This window comes from Alosa pseudoharengus, unplaced genomic scaffold (assembly GCF_046254945.1).
Source record: "Alosa pseudoharengus isolate Yale_2024_CS ecotype anadromous, Long Island Sound unplaced genomic scaffold, YU_APseudo_1.1 YU_APseudo_1.1_scf_2, whole genome shotgun sequence".
Classification (NCBI taxonomy): domain Eukaryota; kingdom Metazoa; phylum Chordata; class Actinopteri; order Clupeiformes; family Clupeidae; genus Alosa; species Alosa pseudoharengus.
The window spans coordinates 14,951,661-14,977,185 of record NW_027468663.1 but is presented as its reverse complement, the minus strand read 5'-3'; the positions used below and the strand labels follow the sequence as shown (position 1 = coordinate 14,977,185).

The 25,525-nt window shown below is 39.4% G+C and overlaps 2 protein-coding genes across 2 annotated transcripts; both read right to left on the bottom strand.

Annotated features, from left to right (window-relative positions):
- Nucleotides 1-1,122: 1,122 nt before the first annotated feature.
- On the bottom strand, nucleotides 1,123-7,327 carry LOC143133914 (uncharacterized). Its single transcript, XM_076293881.1, has 6 exons — nucleotides 7,090-7,327; nucleotides 6,659-6,745; nucleotides 5,846-6,025; nucleotides 5,443-5,585; nucleotides 5,240-5,352; nucleotides 1,123-4,966 (listed from the first exon to the last, which is right to left on the bottom strand). Exons 1-6 carry the CDS (start codon nucleotides 7,190-7,192, stop codon nucleotides 4,810-4,812), a joined length of 783 nt encoding a protein of 260 aa, XP_076149996.1. The 5' UTR covers nucleotides 7,193-7,327; the 3' UTR covers nucleotides 1,123-4,809.
- A 2,875-nt stretch (nucleotides 7,328-10,202) lies between these two features.
- LOC143135072 (CD209 antigen-like protein 2) lies at nucleotides 10,203-11,759 on the bottom strand. The gene is made up of 4 exons (XM_076295799.1): nucleotides 11,491-11,759; nucleotides 11,104-11,246; nucleotides 10,781-10,881; nucleotides 10,203-10,692 (listed from the first exon to the last, which is right to left on the bottom strand). The coding sequence occupies exons 1-4, from the start codon at nucleotides 11,654-11,656 to the stop codon at nucleotides 10,536-10,538; spliced, it is 567 nt and encodes a 188-aa protein (XP_076151914.1). The 5' UTR covers nucleotides 11,657-11,759; the 3' UTR covers nucleotides 10,203-10,535.
- Nucleotides 11,760-25,525: the final 13,766 nt, after the last annotated feature.

Below are 25,525 nucleotides of genomic sequence, written 5' to 3'. Positions count from 1 at the left end.
GTCTAGTTATGAAATACTGTTTTCCAGATGTGCAAAATTCTGAAAAGTCTGGAGGTTTTGCTCAATGTAATACATTTGCAGAAAAGTCTTTAACACTAAAAATAGACACTTGTTTTATAAAACCATGTAACTATTTACCATTAAAAAATAGACCTTAAATGTGGTTATTTGTAACATGCTATTGTTTTTAAAGCCAAATCGCTATAATTTAAAGAGTTGTAAGCTAAGTGAGAATTTATACTCAAAAGGCAAATGTTACTGAAGACGTCATTACAGGAATGCATCATGGTCTGAAACATTCATTAACAATGTTACCATCCAAAGATACAGTTAGTAACAATAACATATTAACAACAAGAACATTATTTAACAATTGTTTAGTTAAGGCATAAATTGGATGATTATAGCAACGCATAACTATACAAAAATGTTTTAGCCTATCACCAAATTAACTGTCCACGTTTGTGACAGGCCAGCAGCTGTAGGCTATAGCTGATTGTTTTCTGTGCTAACGTTACCAGTTAGCCATTTGTCATACTATGTAGCATTCAGCAGCCTACACTAGCCTTACCATCTTTTTTTGGAATAGGAATTTTTGGAACATGTCTTCCTGCTTTGATCCTAACCTTCGCACTGTATTTGAATGTATAAAAGATGGATATTGTCCTCTGATTCCATTGTACTGTTTATTTCACGAGCAAAAAACAAGCTTTCCGTTCAACACAAGATTCTTAGCTGTATGACTGCAGATAACGTTCTTGCACCGTTGCCGCTAAAAACAGCACCCCCTATCGCAATTGAAAATTACTGTACGGAGGAGCTTCCTCCCTTGGCCATTGAAAACGACGTGATTCACGAGCCGCTGGGGTCAGAGCCGTTTATAATGGACTTCAATGAGGGGCTTGAGGAGGAAGCTCCTCCATACAGTAATTTTCAATTGCGATAGGGGGTGCTGTTGGCATTTTGACCTAGGGGAACGATTTTGTTCGTTCAAAGTGTTAAAAATAGTAATATTAACAGTAATTTATCAGATTAGTAATTCACTTTATATATTTTTTATTTTTCTCTGAAATTTTAGGGAGGGTGTTCCTCCCTTTCCTCAATGAAGGAGCCTCCTCTGGTAGACATCACCATTATTGATTTTCGATGTTTGGCGAAAAAGATATGATGTAGGCCTAAAATATATAATTCTGTAATAGCAGATAACAAAATGGCCGCCATTGCAGTCCAGAGGCATTCATTGATGTTTTGTATGGTATCCTTGGCATCATTGACCATCAAAACATAGGGGTAGATCTCATCATTTATGTGCTTAACTGTTTTGCTTAGTAGATATGATGAAAAACACATAATTTCGTAATGGCGGAAACAAAATGGCCGCCGAGGCTGGCATGGGGGGGGTTTGCGATGGCTAACATTCTTTATTGAAAGAGCAATACCCATACAGCAATTGTGCCAATTTTGGCGCTTGTTACCAGTTGTGAACGATTCTTATGAAAAAATTCAGTTATCTGCCCCACTATAGCCTGCTGTCATCCATCTAGCTGAAAGCCACCTCCGTCATATGCTACAATTTTGCAATGTTCTGAACGTCTGCATTTTACAGCTCGGATGCAACGTGACCGTTCATTTAAACTTCACAACGAGTTCGGCAAATTAATATACAAGTGTGATACGGCCAAAAAAATGGATCTACTTCATAGGTGTGCAGATAACATACGGTTAATGGTCGTTCTAAATTACGTAGGACAATGGGAAATTCAACCAAGCAGTGGAATAATGCGGTTTAATATGAATTGAAATACCATTGAAATCTAGGGTTGCCACCTGTCCAGGATTTTCCTGATTGTCCTGGATTTTCATGGTCTGTCCAGGAAAATAAGAATCCTGGACACTGAATGTCCCGGATTTTTGTACATGATGCGCAAAATGTGTATTTCAGTTTAATTGAAGCGTGCCTACGTCCATAAACGTATGCACAGCCTTATTGGCTCTACAAAAATGACGTAGCATAACGTGGGTGGTGGTGGTGGGTGCACGCACCGTGGAGGTTCATTAGAAATGGTAAGGTGGAGACGGAGAGTGTGTGGGACAAGGAGAGACAGAGAAAGGAAAGTTTATTTCACATAAGCAAAAAAGCAGAACCTAATTATGTATTCCCCCTTTTTTCTCAATACTGCCCCCAGTTGTCCACAACTAAAAACTGTTGAAAATATAACAAAATAATAAAGGTCTGCTATTAAATAAAGCAATTAACTAAACAAATAACTAGAAATTGTCATTCTTACTAATTTTAGCTATACAATAGTCGCTTAGAATGACTGTTTTTATCTTGGGTTAGATGTGCGAAAGGCGCCGTTGCTTACAAACAAAAAGGTCGATTGGATGGTCAAAATGTCCAGGATTTTTGTCAGACACAGGTGGCAACCCTATTGAAATCGCATTGATCTTTAGTTTGGTTGTAATTTCAACATTTTTTCCATATTTATTTCTGCAGTTTAATATGAATTGAAATACCATTGAAATCGCATTGATCTTTAGTTTGGTTGTAATTTCAACATTGTTTCAATATTTATTTTAATTGAAATACAATTGAAATTCCGCTGGTCTATAGTTAATAAATCAACATTGTTTCAATATTAACTCAGGGTGCAAACTGATGTTAAATCAACATCGAAATCCGACATTGATTCAATGATTTAACGTTGACAATGCAATGTTGATTCTACATAGTTTCAATGCCCGTCTGCTATCTAAGTACTAGTATACATAAACTACAAAACAGTCTGTAAAAAGAGAAATCAAATTCCAATGATGGAAGCTGCAGCAGTAGAAACAACAAAAATTTCACATACACTGTGATTGCTCTAAGATTACAGGGGAAGCTCAGCCTCCTGTAAAATATCACGGAAAATCGCATCAAATAACGCTATTACATTAGATTCTAGACTACTATTCCAACTAGAACATGCTGAAAACATGTTCATCTTCATGGCTAGTTTGTTCAGCAATACAGTTTTGCCGGTCATTTATCGTGATTTCACACCCGTAATACATTGCTGTGACAACACGATCCATCAAAAAAACATGCAAAAAACCCATAGACGCTCGGCTTCACTGGACTTTCAATGGCACTACAGAGTGGGCTGATCTCAGTGCAGAAATGCTAGACGTTTATTGGACAAGCGCCACAAAATCGTAATTTCCAGGGAAGCCCGGCGTCTCTGGGAGGGAATTGGACAGTGGGATGGCCTGGACCATAGATATTAGAAAGCTAGATACCGCATTGAGCTCCAGAACGTACGTAAATAGCGACGCCAGAGGCCGTTTACGAAGAGCCGGATCACTCCCTATTAACTCCATTTAACCTGCAATCTGTTGCAGTTACGCTAGGGGCGATCACGAATAAGTGCAAAAACAATGGGGGTCTATGGAGCTAAACGGCTAAATTTGTCTCTATCACCTGGTTGTCGTTGAGAAATGAAAGATTTGATTGTGGTTTCTGCAAGCTCAATATGGATTATAAGTCAAAAGTTGAATGAACGAGTAGTCACGTCCTTTCGATTTCTTACAGGTTGGGTCGTTGTTGCCCACAACACACTAACTTTCTGCTAATGAATGACATCATTGACACATTTGAAAGGCATTTCTAGAACAAATAAGTGACTCAAAAAATATAATACTCAGTTGTTTGTATTTTCTCTGCCCCCTCTTTCGACTGCAACAAACAAATTTCTACACAAATAATTATATCGCAAGAAAAGTGGATTATGAGGGGTACAGCTTCATAGACCTCCATTTATTCTGCACTTATTCGTGAGCGTCCTCACGTGGAACCAGAATGGGAACTGCAACCAGTTCAGAAACCGGAAGTTTCCCAAAAGATTGGCGGTTCTCCCCTTATTACACATTCTCTGGGGACGCCATCTTGGTGGCGGCAGCAATCACTGGAGGCCAATGGAGGAGCATGTGACTCTGACTGGAAATCAGACAGGTGTCTGTGATTGCCTGCAAATGTTGCCCATAGACAATAAAAGTGCTGCCCCCACAAATATGGTGGCCGCATTTACGATGCCACCTAATAGAACTCGACAGTCAATGCATTATCTAGCTTTCTAATATCTATGGCCCGGACGCCGAGCTTCTGTATGATGATTGGAGGAAGAGTCATAGAGGCTGGACTCTTTTTGATTGACAGCATATGTTGCGATCTGACAGGAAGTGGTTCAAGTTCAAGGGATGCGATAGTGTTGGCAGGTGACGCAAGGCATGTTGCAGCTCAAATTATCATAATTTGTGAGCAATACAGTTTCTATTTGTCTTTGTAAATAGCATACTGTAAGTAAAACTGTAATGTGGAGTTACATAGCTTGTAACTTGCTTTTGTTTCAGTTGTGTATTTTGGCTAAATTAGGTAGCGCGCTATATAACGGTGTAGGCTACATTATGCTAATGTTTACTTGAATTTTAAAAGCCCACCAGGGGAGATTAAAAATAAAACAGCAAGGCAGATGAACGTACACAGAGAAATAACTCTAGAAGGCTAGTCTAAACTCCCCCAAGCTGCCATGTCTGCCATGCCAACTCTATAGCCTACTGTTTGGTCTATTCTGGGTTTTGGGATCATTTTTGCCCTCAAAAAACAATATAGCACCTTAATAATATTAATTTATTAATTGACCATTTTTATCAGAGCCTCCCCTTTTCCAAAGATCAGCAACCGCCACTGTGCTATGACATATGGTCAGTAGCTTTTCATTATAGGTATTAATCTGTGTGTCTATGTTGCTATTGGATTTGGGAAAACAACTAAAGATGGGCAACTTTTTCACAGATCCAGTGAAGTTTAAGGTCACACGGGGCATCATCCCAGGTTTTTAATGAGTTATATCTGGCAGGCTGGAGAGCGACACAGTCCTCGTCCTCTCCCATTAAGCCATTATCTGGTTGGTTATTTATCCAGTACCTTGAAAACAAAATCATCAAGAACAGTAAATTGATCATATACAGTAAAACTGCAGGCAACCATCGGAACAGCTACCTTGAAACTGTTGCTCGCAGCTTGCAAATAGTAATGGGGCCAACTTAAGTATGGATGTTTCAACTCACATTTAAATTAATATTCTTTGATGATGTATATATTTTAATTAAAAAAAAGTAAATCAAGTAAAGTAAATAAAAAAATATAAAAGTTCATAAAAAGTGGTTGAGGCACATTTTCATATCCTGAAGCTCTCACCCAGTAAGGACTGGAGTTCCATCCACCCATTGCCAAACTCCTTCTCTGTCATGGTCTGTTGCTCCCATCCATAAAATGTTTTCCATTTTTCTCCCAAAGTCAACTACAAAATTCTTTGGGGGGGAGAAAAATGCATCTAATGAATTAGGGGATTCCAGAACACAGACACACGCACACACTCAGACACACACACACACGCTTGCCTGTTCCTCTCTGCTGTTTATGACCACTAGATCTGCGCCCCTCTCTTTGCAGTTATGCCTACTCTCCTTCCAGGTTCTGCGCTCAGAGGAGATGAAGTAGAAGCTGGAGCCTAAATATTTCCAGCCATGTGCACTGGCAGCTTCTGTTTAGTAAAAGTGCAGAGTAGAAAAGGGCATGTAAAAAACACACAATGTTCAATGCCTTTGACAATATAAAATGGCCTCAGTCTTTAATATAGAATATCAAAGAATTGGAATGAACAGCTAACAAAATGGCTGTTTCTCTGAAAACTGCAATAATAAATGTAATGAATTAATGAATAGCTTTACTCCCAACACAACGGTCATAAAGGCCATAAGGATATCATAGAGGTATAACCATATTTCCTGACTAGTGACTCACCAAGTTTAGAGAGTCTTCTCTGAAGATTGTCTCTCTCTGTCATCAGGTTTGTGAAATTGGCCAGTAGCTGGTCTCTCTCTGTGGTTACGTAGTTGTAGCTGGCTTGCAGCTGCTCTGTTGCAGCCTTAAGCGGCTCACTGTCTTCATTCCAGCTGGCGTTGGTCCCAACACCGGTGTGAACTGTAAGAGATCAATGCTTAATACAACATGGTGTCTCTTGGCCGTCTAAATTGAGCATTACAGTTTTTCGCGATCATTTTGATGCTTGTGTCAACCTTGATATCACGTTCTCAAAACAGTTAACACCCGTGTCTGAACAAAAGCATTCTGGCCAAAATGACACATTTTGCTTGCAAAAGGCTGTTGCTCTCTCAAAACACTTAAAACATACAGCAAAAGCAAATCTTGCCTTCAAATAACACATCCTGTCGTCATAACACTGTGATTTCAATCAATCATTACACACTGGACAACAAAATGCAAAATCTAGTTCTCAAAATGAGCATTTTGCTATGTCTGTTCCATATCTTTCTCATTTTTCTAGTATCAGAAAAAACTGTGAAAAGACAAAATGTACTGAATAAAAAATAATTGTATTAATTCCTCCCAAGAAATAACTGTCATTGACATAAGACTTACAGTAAGCACCAAGACAAGACAAATTTCATTGAACTATAACTTGTCATTTCCTTAAGCAGGTCAAAGCAATCGGAAAAAAAACTGTAAAGGATTTTAGAGTCTAGTTGGGAAAGAACAACACTGTCTTCCACATGGCATGAGTATTGCCCCCATTGGCTAAACAAAAGCACTCACAGTAAAGGCGTAGTGAGACATTAAGTGCTGCTTGCAGAATAGACAGTACTCCAAAACATACACCAGCCAGCCTGTAGACACCATATCCTGTTCAGGAGAAAGAAATCACCTTTGAATCAAGAAATCACCGATCAACTTTTGAATAGAGAGCAGAGTATAATGCTAACACTAAATGCTAAACACTTCCTACAAAGCTTCAGTGCAATACAGTTATGCAATTCAGTCAAGTGATTCTGTTAGTTTGAATATCCAGTCTAGTCAGTCCAATTAAATAAATGTTAATCATTTTAAAAGTTAAATAAATTTTTATATAATGTATCCTGGTTATTAGCACAATCATTTATTTAATTGTTTCAGATTTTCTTGGCATACGTTGGCTTTTGTGCTGCTAGTAGCAGTAAGATTTTTTATAAATGTGTGCATGCTCTTACCTTTTCCAGGGCGTTGTCTTAGGTCTCTCCGTGAGGGCGTCTCCTCGATGTTTAAACCCCCTCTCCTACTGGTATCCCTATGAGGTTTTGCCTTGTTCGGCATGTCTTAGTACATTTGTTACACTGGGTTTTTCTTAACCTTAACCTTGTTTTAACCTTGTTTTTTGCTTAACCTGTAAAATATGTTTTGGTTTAAACACATATGCCGAACCAACAGATGAACACAACAGGAAGTCCTTTGCTTTCAGACACAATAGTATAGGGCTAAGATTGAGGTATAAAATTAGCTCACTTGAAGTCATGTGGGTTTTTGTGTGCATGCATGTAATTTGACAGACTGACCACAACATCCCATGTGAAACATCTATGTACCTTGGCCAATAGCAACAGTAGTTTAAACGTTCCTCTTTAGTGCATTTACAAAAACAAATTATCTATTGATGGACATGACATTTTTTAGTTCAGTGAACCAGCATGCAATGGTGTAGGAAGCTGATTTTACTGCATGTGATCTTTCGTCATGGTGCTTGTTACTGTAATACTACAATACTAGACTGCACGCATGGTTATAACATTAACATTGTGGTTATGTACAAAATACAAAGTTTGTCAAAGTCTTTGCTGCCATTATACCGTACCTCTCATAAACCCAGTTGAAAGTGAAGTGGCATTGTGTGGCACACCCTCGACAAGGGGGCATCAGTGTACACTCAGCATTAAAGAGTTTATAACTCCCACTTAAGTCTTTCTGAGTCCATACTATATCAGAGGTACTTTGAGAACTATCTTCAACTTTCACATACAGAATGTGAAGGGAGGAGACATTTCCTTGAAGTGCTTTGGTAGCTATGCTCAGTGAAGAAAGTCACCTTTGTGGTCAACTAAATGCAAGGGCTGCAAGTAAGCAAGATGAATGGAAATATTGACTCAAACTGTCTTCATGGGTTTTTCCTATGTGAAACTAAACAACCGAGTTGTAATGTCGTAATGAAATAATCATGAATACAGTAATGTAAAGCAGCAACCAGACTAAAAGCTGTTTAACTGTTAATATTTGGCATACAGAATTCCTGAACATTTGGTCACAATCAGATCTTTACTGTGTCTCCTACAGAGCCCAAAGCTTCACATTTCTTCTTTTTTAAATTCATAAGCTATATTATGAGTGTTTTTTGTCTTGGCAGACTATATGTTACTCCTGCTGTTGTTATGCAGCTGGCTAACCTTGGGAACACACTGAAATAAAAGACACCACAATGACACATGAAACCACGACTGCAAGACCAACCAACATAGACAGGAAGCATGATGCCCTGCTGCAAAAAATCAGTTTCAGTGTGCTTACTTGTTGCCCAGCCACAAAGCAGACATCTTCTTCTTGTGGCCAGTCCAGTTACATATGTCATACATACAGCTAATGACATACATATACACTTTTGCCTGTTTTGGACTTCATGTGTTGTGCATGAGGTAAGATTTTAGGCCTACCTTGCCATTATGACCTACTCATGTAAGCTTGGGCTTGGCTCTCTAACATATTAAGATAGTGACATATTGTGTGTGTTTAAACGTCTTATTGCCTGACTTACTGTACTGTGTGGACTGAAATAAACTTGAAATGCTCTTGACCTGCACAGCTAATAACAGAGTATCAAAATACAGTCATTTTAGAACAGCAGATTGTTTACCCACCATCAGATTTCAAACCCTAGGGGACTTCATGAGGAGGTGTATGGAGAGCCATTACAAAAAAAAAGAATCAAAGTTATGGGGGGAAAAAAAACAATTATTCAGAAGTACAATGTTATGAGCAGAGAGCAGGCCATCACACAGGGATCTCTCTGAAAGCAGCAAATATACATCTACAAAGGTATAGTTAGTTTTTTTACCATGCCTTATTTCGTATGTGATGACACAGGTTGAAACAAGCTCTGCTGGGAAAAATCTTAAGAAAGGGCATCTAATGAATCAATTTTATTTAATTCCACACTTAATTCAACATTCTTGTTTATTCCCCTCACCCTAAATCCACTAGAGCGCTTTACAGTCACTACACTTTTACAGTGTAACATTTACACTGACAAACACCATGACATAAGAGCACCCTCTACAGGCATATGTGTAAAAGAGACAACCTCTCGTCTTTACTGACTGCAGAAACATCTTTCTTGGTTTTGTCATCCCCAGTATGGTGATGGGGTATATATCTCTCTCTGTCTTGTTAATACTGAAAGACTATATGCATGGCTATAACATTAACATTGTAGTTATGTACAAAATACAAAGTTTAACAAAGAAGAGCTGTCATCAACAAGCTGATGATGTTTGCTGCCATTACAGTTTTTTCTGATTGCTTAAGCACATTTTTTGTAACTATGGCTATTTTTGCAAAACTCTACACACAAATAGGAAAACCTTTCACCAAATCAGCAAACACACCTTGCTTACTGTAACTCTTCACACCTTCGTAAAAATGGTGTTTTTGTATCAAACAGTAAACACAAGCCATCACAATAATAAGCACACAATGTGCCAACTACACACTGATGGTATGAATAAAAAACACATCTGGCTTTTGCTTTCTCTGTGCACAAGGTAGACTATGTCAGTTTGAGGTTATACTTTTGTCATAGTTCTGTAAACATACAGGGATCCAAACATCAAGTATTGGTGTTTATTTAGACAAAACAAAACAAGCACAAGTGTGTTTTTCCAAGTCAAAACACAAAATAGCAATTTCACTGACAAAAAAAAATCAGTCTACATGATGACATGATGCCTGGTCAATATCCCCACATGTAGACTGTTTTTTTTGCCTGTAAAAGGGCTATTTCCTACTCTTCTTACCCTTCCTCTTCCGCCTCCTCATCCTCATCTTCCTCATCCTCTTCCTCCTACTTCTTCACCTCCACGTCCTATTCTTCGGCCTCCTCTAATTCTTACTCTTCTCACTCTTCCTGCTCCTTCTATTGTACTCATTGTATATTACCTGTGGCTTATTTATAGTGCTTAGGCTGATTGCAAAGTGAACTAATTATCTAAAACAGTTTTCACAGGAGAAAGTGTGCCAGAGAGTTGGCAAAATAGTGTAAATAAAAGCCATGCATGTGTATAGTTTTGCTAGGAGTGTGTTGATCATTTGGAAATTGAGTGTAAAGCAGTGGTTGAGCAGTGAGTTGTGTTTACAGTTCCGCAAAAAGAGTGCTGTGCAGTGGATTGTACCTACAGTTGTGCAAAGTGTGTGTTGCAAACTGAGTGCAAAGCAGTGTTTGTGCTTTTAGTTTTGCGAACTCAGTGAGTGGTTTTGCTATAAGTATTAATAGTTTTAGAAATTGTGCTATAAGAATCACGGTTGTGTTTAAGCATTCAGAAAAAACTGTAAACAGTATTTTATTTATTTATTTCTGGCATTTATATTTTAGCTGTTAGATATCTGTATGCTGTGGCTAAAGATGAACCCTTCTCTCACAAACCCAGTTGAAAGCGAAGTGGCAATTTGTATCAAACCAAATGTTCACATTGTTGAGTACTACAGAATTAAAGGCAGCACAGTTCTCGTTTTTCTGTCCAAAACCATTGTTGGGTTCACCATTCATCCAGTACCTGAAATAGAAACAACATTACATTTCATAAAGCAAGTGAAATACTTCTGTGCAACTTTAAATACCAGATAAATAAATGTTTGTGTTACCCTGTGACCAAGGATTCATTGTCTACCCATCTCCACTGCCCCTCACTATCGGCATCTGTTAAACCCATCCACATATCCACACCAAATCTTCTCAGATATTCCTGTTCAAAGGACAAAGTACACAATTATCTTAACCAAGCAAGCAATTGCTGTACGGATATATCTGTGTTCTCATTATGTTTTAATTATTTCTTGTTTTTGTCTTTCTGTCTGTCTTTCAACCCACCATGCTTGCAAAACCCACCTACACACGGTCACATGCACAAATAAACCAATACAAGATCACACTCAAACTCACACACAGAGAGCAGTGGACACTATACCTGTTCCTCTCTACTGTTTATGATGACCAGGTCTGCACCTCTCTCTCTGCAGTCCTTCCTGCTGGAGCTCCAGCTCTTTCTCTCAGAGGAGATGATGTAAATACTAGAATTGAAGTAACTCCATCCTTGTTGAAGGAATTTCTCTGTACACACACACACACACACACAGGTACACACACACATACACACACACACACACACATGTACACACACACACGCACACGCACACAGGCACACACACACACGCACACACACACACACACACACACACACAGATATGAGACAGAGAGAGGAAGAGACAGGGAGAGATGAATAGAGAGAAGAGAGAGAGAACACTGTTGTGTATTCTGATATTCTGTAATATTACATATTACATACATAGCTCACCCAGATTATAGAGTTTCCTTTGAAGCTTATCACATTCCTGTTGTAGTTCAATGTGTTTTTTCCATAACAATGGTTGACTTGTCTGTAAGACGTCTTTTTCTGTACTTACTGTGGAGTACTCAGCCTGGAAATCGTGCGTGTCTAACTTGCTGTGGTCTGAAAACATTAAGGGCTCTATCTTCCGTGCGGGCGCAATTGACTTTGTATACTCGCGCGTTTGTCTTTCCTATTTTGCAGTCAGCGCATATTGGAATTTTCCCTCCACAGGTACATGCCTGTAAATTAGGGAATTCGATTGCGCCCACGGGGGCGGTTCAGCGAAAAGACGGGGCGTGTTCCGGCGCAAACGTTCACTGTTGATATTTTGCAGTTTCAGAAAACAATTCCGCCACAGACCAGGAACTCCCTGGTCTAAAGTCTGTGGCGAAAATGCAGATGCTATTTTAAGGGCGCATGCATGACCACAGGCCTGCATGAATGAATGCGTTGCACACCAATCTACAGACACCTCCATGCACAGACGGAAACATTCAAAGCCTTGATAATATTTGTCCATTTCCCGGTTTTGTTCGTGCATTGGTGACCTAAATATTTAGTAGCCTATATAGTACAACATCTACATGCAATATCTTTACAACAACGCCTAATTACGACCTATTAATCTGGACAACTTTATAGGCTACAGCCCTATAAAGGCTAAAGTTACATTTAGTTTTGTTCCAATTTACCGTTGTGTAAGGTTTTAAGCACCAAGCTTTGCTATGTTCCCTCCATCCTTTCGTTATTTTCAAAAAACGTGGTATATCCATGATGGCCTTGAAGTCTTGAGTTAGTGAATTAGCTTAAATCAGCTTTTCATGTGCTGTTAACCAGCAACAGATAGTACAATAAAGCAGCAAGTATGGTTACAATTTCTGTACAATTTCTGTAGTTGCTGCATCCATTCATTGTTATTCTCTCTCCTGCTCAAATAAATGTTGTGCGTGAATTAAGTTGATGATAACGTGTTTACAAACTCTGCTTTACAGAAAATATTGTAAATAGTCTACTGTCACGCAGTTAATGGGATACTGTGCAGAGTTGAAAGTTAGGTCAACTTAAACGAAGCCCTTGCTTGGCCGCCTGTGCTGCGCAACGCACACTTAGCTCCTCTCTATACAATGTAGTTCCCATTTCTGTAAACCATACATAATTTCAAAGAAAAATATTACTACTCGAGGGAAATCAGTGTGGTGTCCATGTGAAAAAATAGGCATAAATCTAGCGTACACATTTTCACGAATCACTGATGTGTTGATGACATAAATTAGGAAATGTTAGAGGACTTAAGGAGACGTGATGTTGAACTGCATGCCGATGCCATTTAACCCAAATGCCCCAGCGGCAGCACGGGAGAGAAGAGATTAACTGACAGAAGATATGCATTGTCTATAGAGAGGTAATGTTAGATTACATTGTACATTGCAAATATATCACCATGCATTCATAACCTCGTGATTCAGTGAGAATGATCCCCAAACATCGGAAAGTATGTCTTTGTGACAATTCTGTATTACATTTTGTCAAGAGGAAAAGTCAATAGCTAACTGTTCCCAACTGAACAGTAATTATAGCGCTGTGAACGCTCCTGGCTGCGCCTGGCAAATACGCCACCATAATAGCAATCAGCTATGGAACAAGCGTGCCTGTTGTTAAAGGGAATGTGAGATGACGCTCTGATTGGTTTATTGCACGTTACGCCCAAACCACACCCATGATTAATGTAGCTACTTCAGACCACCCCATTTTAGATTTGCGTAGGGCGCAACAGTCAATATCCCACCGGTAAAATAGCATCAGCGCCCAAGATCCGCCCACAAAGGGCCCTATCATGACATTCTAGGGGCCCTATCATGACATTCTAAAGTGCATCGTCACTCGTCAAAAGTCTATTCAAATTTAGTAGGATGTCCAGTTCACATTGGGAGGGGTTTCGTTCTCAAAAGTGGAGCGCATGGCGTAACAAGGTGTTCCTAGGTCTTTTAATCAGTCATATGGGTGTGTTTGGGGCGTAACATCATTTTAAACCAATGAGAATGACATCTGTCATTCCCTTTAACGGCGCAACGCGCGATATGTCAAATAAATGCATCGGTATTTTGGCATTCAACGGCGCATTTGAAGGAGGCTGCTTGCGAGACCGTATGGAATAGTCATTCTTAAACCATGCTTTACTAAAACCTAGCATAGCCTTCACGCATTTGCACTCGTCTATTATTTGAACTCATTGGCAAAGTGAAACTAACTTCACCAAGGAGTCAGTCAACGACAAGACAGTTATATGCAGTTACTTTCACTATTGACTGACAATGGGTTACCATAGAAAACATAGGCTGGAAAAAGCAACACTTACCCTAATGTTGCTCAAATGACTAAATAAAACAACATTTATCCTGCAGAGGAGTTGCTTATATCGTGACAGTGCGTCTTCAGCTGTGCTCCATTGTCTCTCGCCTCTCCCCTAATCACTTTTAACCGTCATTACCAATTTGCAAATGATGGTGAATAACTACTCATCATGAGATGTACAGTATTTCGTAATATCTTTATTCTAATTATGTTTACCATTGTAATCGTGCAATTTGTAATGCTTTGCATGGACGTGCGCTGGTGTGCGTTCATGAATGATAGAAGGATGGTGCGTGCACCTGCCAATATGACTGTTGACATGCGCTCTTAAAATAGCATATGAACAACTCGCCATTGACTTCTGACCAGGTTTAGGTGGTGTATGATAGCGATTTTTAGACAATGCGCCAGGTCCCTCCCTAGGTTGTTAATTACCACACCCCTGGGCGCAATGCTTAAAAAATAAAGGTGCAAAATAACGAATTCAACTTCGCGCCGGTGAATAACGAACTTTACGCCATGCGCTGGTGACCGAAAATACAGCCCAAAGTCACTTGCGTTTTGCGCGAAGACACTTCCGTTTCAGACCATTAAAATAGGGCCCTAAGTGTCATTGCGTCACATGTGTTTTTGTGTCTATTTTGTTTTCTGTCTATTATTTGAGGAAATGTAGGAGATTTGTGACTGCTGTATCAGTGTTGAGAACTCACACAACAGACGTAGGGAAACATTTAGCGCTGCTTGAAGAACACAAAGCACCCCAAAGCACACAGCTGCAATTCTGTAGGATCTATGGCACAAACTTAAGGTTACTACGAAATGCATAATTTTCGATATACTCAAAAGATTTCCAAAAATACAATTATGGTGTCTGTGAGATCACCTCAGAAAACCTCAATACTAGACGTTTTACCTGTGTTGAGAGTGTACACTCCTTCCCTCAACCTCTGTTTCTTTAGCCTGCATGATATTCCTGAGAGCTTTCCCATTCTGAGTCATTGCTGGAGTTCTAAAAGGTTGAGTTCATACTATATCAGAGGTACTTTGAGAACTATCTTCGTCTTTCACATACAGAATGTGAAGGGAGGAGACATTTCCTTGAAGTGCTTTGGTAGCTTCGGTCAGTGAAGGAAGTCACCTTTGTGGTCAACTACTGTACATGCAAGGGCTGCAAGTATGCAAGAGGAATGGAAATATTGACTCATATGTCTCATCAACAGTTGAGTTGTCGTGTCAATGACATTGTAATGAATGCAATAAAAGACATGATAAGAGACATGATGAAGCCACTAGTGCAGGACCAGCCAACATAGCCAGTGAGCATGTTGCCCAACCACAAAGCACACGCCTTCTTCTCGTACCCAGCCCAGTTACTGTAAGTCAGCTATCATGAGAGGTAATAACATACATGCATACACTTTTGCCTGTTTGGGACTTTGTTTGAGTAGGTCATAATGTCAAGGTAGGCCAAAAAACTTACCTCATGCACAACACTTGAACATACACTTTTGCCTGTTTGGGATTTCATGTGTTGTGCATGAGGTAAGATTTTAGGCATACCTTGACATTATGACGTACTCAAATGTGGAAGCTTGGCTTTCTAAAATATTAAGATAGTGACACATGGTGTATGTTTAAATGTCTTATTGTCTGTCTAACTGTTAATGTGTAGACTAAAATGAACTTGAAATGCTCTTGACCTGCACAGTTAATAACAGAATACTTCTACATATAGTTCGTTTTCACCATTCTCTATTTCGTATGTAATGACACAGGTTGAAACATTCCCTGTTGGAGTAAATCTTAAGAAAGGACATGAATAAATCAATTTCATTTAATTCCACTTATTTTATTTATTTATTGTTTATTCCCCTCACCATAAAAACACTGGAGCACTTTAGTGGAGGACCAGTATTGTGGCGGGGTATGGGGGTGGAGGAAAAATATTCAGTGGATTCAGGAGCTTATAGATATGGGCAAGACAAACAGAGCTCTGAGTCCTGACTACATTTTTCTATATTCTGTTTCTTTTGCTCCCATCTAACCTATTCCTTTGTTTTTGACAAAAGTTTTCTCAAAACGTTGTGTTACATCGCGCTGCTCTCCCCTTCTCCCATTACACTACTCTATTCCCCTACACACACACACAGACACACACACACACACACACACACACTTACACATGGCCACACACACACACACACACACACACACACACACTCTTACACATGGCCACACACACACACACACACACACACACACACACACACCACTCCCTACCAGGAGAGGCACAACTTGCAGTTTTTCTCGATTGCTTTGACCTGCTTAAAGAAACTGGGGTCCACTTGGTCTTCATTAACATCTTCATTAACATCTTCTTTGCACAGTCATCTCTTGCAAATATGTTCACACATTTTCATTGGGTTTACACATTTCTCACACCCTTTTGCAAAACAGTTACGTAATACAGATGTCATTCAAAAACCCCAAACTCTATTGGTTTCCCTACAAAAGGAAAACATCTATTTACAGGTGGTAAAGATTCCTTGCATAAGTCTGAATCTCCTTTGCACAATTCTTCAATCAGCAATCATTCATTATCCATATCTGTTCTGCGTTGCTATTTGCCAGTATGGATCTAAGGCACATTTAGACTGTTTTGATGAAGAAAAAAGGTGTTTACTGTCAGTCTATTTTAATGAAAAATGTCTTGTCTAGGCGCTACGGTAGGTCTTACATGCAATGACAGTTACATCTTGAGAAGAATTAATACAATTTCTGATACCAGACAAATTAGAAAGAAATGGAACAGACATAGCAAAAATGAAGGCTGAAACTCCTGGCATTTTGAGAAGAATTGTGCATTATGTTGTGCAGTGTGTAATGACTGATTGAAAGTGAACAATGATTTGACTACAAGTTGTGGTGTTTGAAGGCAAAATTTGCTTATGCTGCGTGTTTAAATATGTTTAGAGTTTGCTAGCAGAATGTGTCATTTTGGACAGAATGATTCTGTTTAGACCTGTGTGTTAACTGTTTTGACAACTTGATGTCAGAGTTGACACAAGCAATAAAGCGATCGAGAAAAGATGTAATTCAATGCCCCTTCCATGCACATACACACACACACACACACATTCACTCACCCCCTTACATACACACACACTCATTCTAAAACGGATAGTTCCGTTCCTTGTTTATGATACAGAACAAAAATACAAGAGAGTAGCTGCGTCTCGACGTTGCTTGGCAACCATTCTAATTGAGGAAATATATTTAATATGTTTATATATTCTATATATTTACAGTTTTTGCCAATTGCTTGAATTCTTTTTCCAAATTTCGGCTCATTGTGTCAACTTTACACACAAGCACACTAGACACAACACTGGGAAATAAACCATTCACATCTATTTCAAATTGAAACTCTGCTATCAAATCCTAACAATCCTTGTGGGAAAATGTCACTCTGATGACAAAATGATACACACTTGCATCATATGAATACACTTTCAGATTAGCAGCAACACACTAGTGTACTTTATATAAAACACTGCAGTTTTTATTTTTCACTGTTTTATTGAGTTCATCAGTTAGCATTCTGTGAAGCTTAATGCAACAGTTTTTGTTATGTTGTTTTTCCAACAAAGGTTTTCACAACAACCAAAAATTACAGAAGTAAAAAAATTACAAAAGTACAGAAAGGTTACAAATGACATCAACTTAATACTCTACATCACAGTACTATACAGTACAGCAGAGTAAATGCAACACAGTAACGCAAAAATACGGTAAAACAAAAATGCTTAGGTGGACTCTGCCCAGCTTCCCTATTTGTCAGGCCATGATTTATCAGAGGATCCACCAAAGTTGCTCTAATATCATCTGAAATATTGTTCCGTGCATAGCCTCGTCGACCACACCCTACTCCTCTCTCTCTTTGTCTTCCTCTTCCTCTATCTCTTGCTCTCCCTGCCTCCATGCTCGCAAAGTTCTCAAAATCGCTCAACTGAGGCCTAATTGTGGCTGGCTGATTGGTGTTCAGTTTTGTAAGTAAGTATTTTCAAGTGTGTGTCTAAGTGTTATCAATAACCCAATGTGTTTTGCATTTTGAATAGATGTGTTGTCCCAATGGTACCCATGACATTTCATTTATGAACAAAGTGTCTTATGCATGAAATAGTGTGTAGTGTGCAGGAGCAAGTGTGTTGCAGAAGGTATGGTTACACTGTGTTTAAGGTATAGTAACAAAAGCTTCAAGTTGTGTTACTTTGGTCTAAGCATATATAGTGTTCAAGCAATGGGTAAAAACTGTAATAATATATGGAATATATATATATATATATAATTATTATTACATTTGCCTAACAATTCCCCTTAGCTGTTCTAAAATCAGTATAATTGCTTAACTCACTCACATTTACACAGTTTTCTTGTCTACCCCTGTCCAGTCAGTTTTCTTGTCTACCCCTGTCCTGTCCAGTCAGTCTTTCCTCCACTGGTCTCATGCACACTGTATCCCTCTCACACACCGAACCGACAATCAATTACTCAGCAGGGAGTCACTGGCAGATCTACAATCCACTGAGCCTAGTGAGCAGCCACTTAAGGGTAACATGGCGTATGTGTGTGTGTGTGTTCGTGTTATGGTGTGCACATTCATTTTTCGGCATGATTTTCTTCTGTCGGAATACAGTATGTATGTATGTATGTATGAATTTTTCTGTGTGTGTGTGTGTGTGTGTGTGTGTGTGTGAAAGAGAGAGAGAGAGAAAGTGTGTGTGTGTCTGTGTACTTTGTGTGTTATGCTTGTGCCTGTGTGCTTCATGTGCGTGTCCATGTGCTCCGTGTGCTCTCTCTCTCTCTGTGTGTGTGTGTGTGTGTGTGTGTGTGTGTGTGTGTGTGTGTGTGTGTGTGTGTGTGTGTAAGAATGCGTGTGTGTTTAAAGAGAGGTCTGGAGTCACACTGAGTGCTCTGATTAGATTGATCTGCTTGACTGGAAGAGTAAGACAAAGAGAGAGAGAGTGATGAAGTGAGAGAGAGTGATGAAGAGAGAGAGAGAGAGAGATAGAGACAGATGGAGAGAGATGCTCACAGGCAGGGCAGGAGAGGGGTGCTTCTTGACATGAGTAGAGGAGACAGAGCGATGAGAAAAGCGGAATAACAAAAGAGAAGAACAAGCACACAAGACAGACCCACTCAGAAACAGTGATCACTCCCTTAAAGCAGTCAGGGTGTGTTTCTTAAGCTTGTGTTTGTGCTGACAGATTGGTGCTGTGGGGATCCATATGCTCCTGGTGCTCTATCTTGCACCATATGGCCTCTATTAGGGATGTACCCGATTGCAATATGTTATCTGAAGAACTAATGCAGTGGAAAGACATTTCTTCACACACACACTCACGCGCACGCGCACACACACACTCACACACACACACACACACACACACACACACCACACACATCCAGAGTTGGCTACAGGTTAGGTGTTGTAACCTGAGGTACTCACCATACAGTCAGATTTGTTTAATGTCTAATAGTGTGTAAGGTGATCTATAACCAAATAATACATATTATGTTTTCATATAATAACATTCAATATAATGTTTTAAAATGTTTGTGTTTTTGCTACCTAGAGGGTTCCCCTCCATTTCTCCCACACTCTTGGAAATGGAGTGGTGTACAGTTGATTGTAATTCAGCAAGTTCACCACTAGATGGTATATACTTTACATTTAAGTAATGACGATCTGCACATCGGTGCCAAATTAGGGAAAGAAAAGATTTGGATGGATTTGGTAGTTCACTGGGGCCACTTTCAAGATAACATAAGAGAGTTTTTGTCCTGGAGGAAATTTGTCTTGGACACTTGGATACTTAGGGAACCCTGGAAGGGTCATTGCAAGATATTTTGGTGTATATCCAGAAAATCTGCCCTCAAATTTAGTAAATTTAGTAAAATGAGCGCACTTAGTAAAATGAGCACACAATATACTAAATTGTGCACACAATCTAGTAAAATAAGACCACAATTTAGTAAAATGAGTGCACAATTTACTGAAATGAACGCACAATTGACTAAAATGAGCGCACATTCTCTCGATATACAAAAATATCTTACAATGACACCTCTTGGGCTCCGTAGATAGCTACTGTTAAAATATAAATAACATGCATGCTATATGCATAGTTAGACATGGGCAGTATTTTAATTATATGTATTTAAAATACGTATTTAATAACTTTAGCGTATTTTGTCATTTGTATTTTGCAGGATTGGAAAAACTCAAATGTAGTTTGTAACAAAATACTTTGAGTGATTGTATTTGAGTATTTCAACTACTTAAATACTTCTCAAATAGGCCAAAATGTCATCACTCAATTAAATATACTACCCGCTATAACCATGACAATAGACAATACTTATCATAAAGCCAAAGGCCAGAATCTTGGTGAATCTAGTTTTAAGAATACGCTGGGTGCCTGGAGATATCCTTTGGGCAATTCCCTATATTCAACTGTAAAGTTGACCTAAACATTTCAATACCTTTTTGGAAGAAAAGCATGAAATGTTTACCCATTTTCCATTTTTCTTCCTGTGGTATGCCACAATGTGACCAACTTAAAAGTGTTAGATCCAACTTCTTCTATTACAATCCCCTCTGAACATGTGTAAAATTGAAAAAAAAAAATAAAAAAGAAAAGTCAATTGAGGGAGCCAAAATGGTAAACTTTATCACCATTCTGTAAGGACAACATGGGGTGTAAACCCAATTTGTTTGTTTATGTCAATTTTTGTCACCCTGTAGACAACTTAAAGCCCCTTAGAACCCCTTAGAACATATCAGGAAGTTGAAAGAAATTAAAAAGTAACTAGGAGCTTGAATTGTCAGGTGTGTTAAGTGCTACAAGACTAAAATTTGAAAACGATACAGATAAGATACTGAGGGAGAATATTAGGCCCACGGCCTTTGACCCCATGACCTTGAGTACCTAATAGCTGATGTTCATTCTCACTACAGGACAGTATTAAAACTTGAATTTGTGGAGGATTTATGTAAGGAGTAACATCCGCTGAGGTGTCCTGATATGCAGAAATAATGGAGGAGACAGAGACAAAAACCTCTCGGAGTGGAATTCTCTCCCAAATTAGTTTATTCCGTATATTGGGACACCTTATAGGTTGTTATTCTGTTTATCCCCCATGCTGCCAGTAGGCATGCATTTATAGCACAACAAGGGAAATGTAGTTCAGTTTAAAAAGAGGCCGACCGGTTCAATTTGTTGTACTACTTTCATTGGTTACGGAAAATGATAGTTTGCTTTGTTACAGTTGATTCCACTGTTGCGAAGCCTGCTTGTCAGTTCAATCATTGTTTACATTGATATGGGATGGTGATTACATTTTTTACCAGATCTACTTCATAGGTGCCCCAATGTACAGAATTAATAACCCCCTATATAGTATGTCTTGTCTCTTGGGGATACATTTTCAATAATACTGTATGCCTTGTTAGTATACAATGATTATTGTGTATTTTTGTATTTCCAAATTACTAATTACTTGTACTTTAATTAAATACATTCACATCAGTATTTTGTATTTTATTTTGTTACATTTCATGAGCCAGTATTTGTAATTTGTAACAAAATAGTTTTTGATGTATTTGTGCCCACCTCTATGCATACTCAGGCTAACACTACACCATCTCTCAGCTGATGGTGTTGGTTCTAATGAGAGGAGAGTTCCTCATGTCAACTGAGTCTGATGCTATCAGTCAATATGAGAGGAATGTTCCTCATGTCTGCTGATACTGTTGGTTCATATGAGAGGAAAGTGAGGCTAATGCTCTATATAAGTATGAGAAGTGTTTCTCATGTTTGCTGATGCTGTTGGTTCATATGAGAAGAAAGTTCCTCATGTCTGCTGATGTGGTTGGTTCATCGAGGGGCAGCCGTGGTCTACTGGTTAGCGCTTCGGACTTGTTACCGGAGAGTTGCCGGTTTGAACCCCGACCAGTAGGCACGGCTGAAGTGCCCTTGAGCAAGTGTGGGATAAATATTTTATATGTTTATATTTCTCTCATTGAATGTTTAGTATACCTTACATACATGTAGTGAAATCTAATTGTCATCTCCTTACTGTGACCCTTGTGTTTTCTGAAACTCCTATGTGGGAATGTTTAGTTAAATTAACCCCTGTGTCACCGAACTAGGATGGGGGGTTGTAAACATTTCACTGTGGGTAACCCTCAGGATGGGGGGTCGTAAACATTTCTTATCTCTGTTAAAATAACAGATGGTTAAGTGATTAATGGAGGGTGACAACTTGTGATTTTCCATGGGTGTGGGGTAAGGTATAAGAGTTGGCTTTACACACAGATGTGTGGGCTTGTTACTTTGACATTTCATGTAGGTAACATGCTCCCGGCGTCGTGAATAAAGCTGCAGTCTCACACCAGTTGTCTTGGATTAATTTTGACCACATTAATGGCGACGAGGATGGGATTACCTATCTATGAGGCACAGTGAGGAGGACCAAAGGCGCAGGACCCCAACCATGTCGACTGGAGGGAGATCTCTTTGTGATCTTGGGAGAAGGCCGTCATTGGCAACAAACACTGCTTTGCGGCACCCAGCCTGGCCAGAGGGAATCCTCCTGTGTCTCGGATACGGTAATGACTGGATTTGGTGGTCACAGACAACTTGGTGGTGAGTCCCCGATTTTACACTTTTTAAGCTGGTGAAATAGGGAAGGCCTGTCCTACCCATGAGAGGGGTAGTGGTTGTGTACACGGTTTTCCTACCTGTGATGGAGGTAGAGGGTTTTCCTGCCTAAGGGTGAGGTAGAGGGTTTTCCTACCTGGGATGGAGGTAGAGGGTTTTCCTGCCTAAGGCTGAGGCGGAAGAGTGCACTATTTCCTGCCAGTGATAGTGGTAGTGGCCTTACTGCCTATGCGTAGGTAGTAATTTTGGTTATGCGCATTGGTAAAATAGGCCTAAGAACATTGGGTATCTGATAAGATTGTCATCACATTTTGTTTGTTTTGCTCTGATTTTAGGCGTAAGGTAATTGGAAATAAAAACATCAAGGAGACACTGATATGAGGAGCAGTAAGAGTAAAGCTATTAACTTTCCTAGAGGAGTAGAGAATCCAGGGTGGTTGAGGGACATGTAGAGAAAATATGAATCTGAATGTATAGATGGGAAATTAGCAGGTATGGAATAGGTGAACTTTATTCATCTGGAGTGTTGAGCATAGAAAAGCAAAATGAATGTAGGGCTATGGTAGAGAGGGTAAAAGAAAGTAGGGTAAAGAACAGTAGGAAAGATAGACCTGTGCAGAAGAGAGAGAGGCAAAGGCTATAAGGAGGACATCATGGACTATGTTATGAGCCAGCTTGTTACTTGGAGTACAGCAGCTCTAAAGGAACTGATTAATACACTGAAAACTATGAAAGGCTTGAAGGAAGAACATGGATGTGGCTGTGGGGCTAACCAGAGGAGAAGGCCACTTAGCACGTCACTGTCACAAGGAAAAACAGAAACAGTACTGGGATCACCCATCACAGCAGCGCTCTCAAACTCCTGTCTGGACTCAGCATGACAAAGCTGAAGAGGACAGAGAGGTCTGAACAGGAGACCCTGTGGTGACACTTATGATTTACAACCTGAACTGTTTTCCTCAACTCACTCTGAATGCATCAGCACAGCCTACTCAGCCAACTCTCTTTCTGTTAATGGGGATATTTTTCTTTTTGAACAAGACTGGAGCAGATATTAGTATGAAAGAAAAGAAGGATAGTGTAAGTTTATGACAATGAAAAGTGCATGGTACAGGAGTATTAGATCAGTTCATATTTGAGAGAGTTCCTTACCCATGGGTAGTTAAATGTAAAGAACATGTAGTAAAACAGCATTCCTCCTCAGCAGTGTTTGCTCCGAAAAATGTACTGGACTGGGACTTAATGTGTAAATTATATCGTATAATTTCACTCAAACATAATGGGGTTGGTTTAAAGGGACCATTAGCAAACAGCTTAGTATAGTATTAACATCTCCAGTCTCAGTCCAGGAAGATAAGGAAACTCCAGAGTGCTTGCATTTTGTGATAAAATCTTTTCATGAGACCCCGGATCCGGAATACTTAGAAAATGGTACCAATTAGGACATACAGTTAAGACTGTTAAAATAGCCGGCGTAATTACAAGTAAAGCTACTCTGCAGATGTAGTAGACCTGTCACCTGGTCTAACATATTTGTTTGCAAACTCAATATTATTATCTCCTTGTTGATTTTTATTTAGCTGAGGTGTGGTAAATGCCAAAGATTGGACGCATGTCCAACACACCTTGGGTTATGGATTATCATCACAAAATACATACATTTTTTTGTTTAGTGTTTTTGCTAAAGTCACCCATGTGCAGAGACAGATCTTTGAGCAGCTTTCCTTCTCTGCACAACAGGAGGTGGTTGTGACTCAAGGTTGACTCTGAATCCAACATGTTTCTCTGTAATTGATATAAAAATGCATAAGTTACAATTAGAGCGGATCCATATTTTAGTTTTGATTTGCGTTTATTTTCAAAGGATAAGGTATTTTGCCACATTTGCCACAAAGATACACAGAGTCAGGGGCCGTTTAAAACAAAGCTCTGGTATCTTGCCTCTTAAAATTCATTCTGCTGTTATCAAGCCTATTATCACCTATGTCGATAATGTTTTACTAACAAGTCCGTCGAGTGAGGTGTGCCAAATTGACACTGTGGCAAAATTAACATTCCTGGCCAGTGTGAGACTGAAAGTCTCCAAACAAAAGTTGCAACTCTGTCAAGAGAGAGTGAAGTACTTGGGTCATATACTCACTCCTGGCTGTCGGGCCCTAGATGCATCTCGCATCTCAGCAATAACTGCTTGTTGTCCCAGACCCGAGACAAAGCAGCAAAAGTTTTGCTTCCTAGGAATGATTGGCTACTGCTGTGCTTGGATTCTAAATTAAACAGAGAGGGCACAGCCTCTCCAAGCATGTGCAAATACATATACAAAACTTGACTGATAATGTGACTTGGACTGACAATTATGATAAGACCTTTACATATTATAAATAGGCATTAGCCTCAGTTTCAGTTCTTGCCTACTATGATTTACTTGACTTGTTGACTATGATTTATTGGTGTGTGAAAAAGCAGGGTACATGTCAGGGGTGTTATGTCAACAGCATGGGGGTCAGCACAGACCAGTGGCTTATTTATCTAAGCAATTAGATGCAGTAGTGAGAGGAATGATGTGGCAGCAGCTGCAAGTGAAGTGTTAGCTGTGCTGACGTTGTGTTGTTACATTCACTAACTGTACATGTCCCACATGAAGTACACTCACTGCTTCTAAAAGAAAAAACTTCAAATCCTATATCTATATATCAGCATGTGGTATTAACCCTGTGGCTCTTGCATGATTGTGGTGAAAGTGTCTCTATGTACACTAAACCTAGCTCTGACATTTCTAACACCTTTGTCAAATCCTAATATTGTTAATTAGGCTAATCTATACGTTTGGAGTCCGGAGAGGTAGGGACTGGCTACTCTGTAGTGAATCAATTTGATGTGGTTTACTCTCACTCTCTCCTAGATATTATTTCTGTACAAGCAGA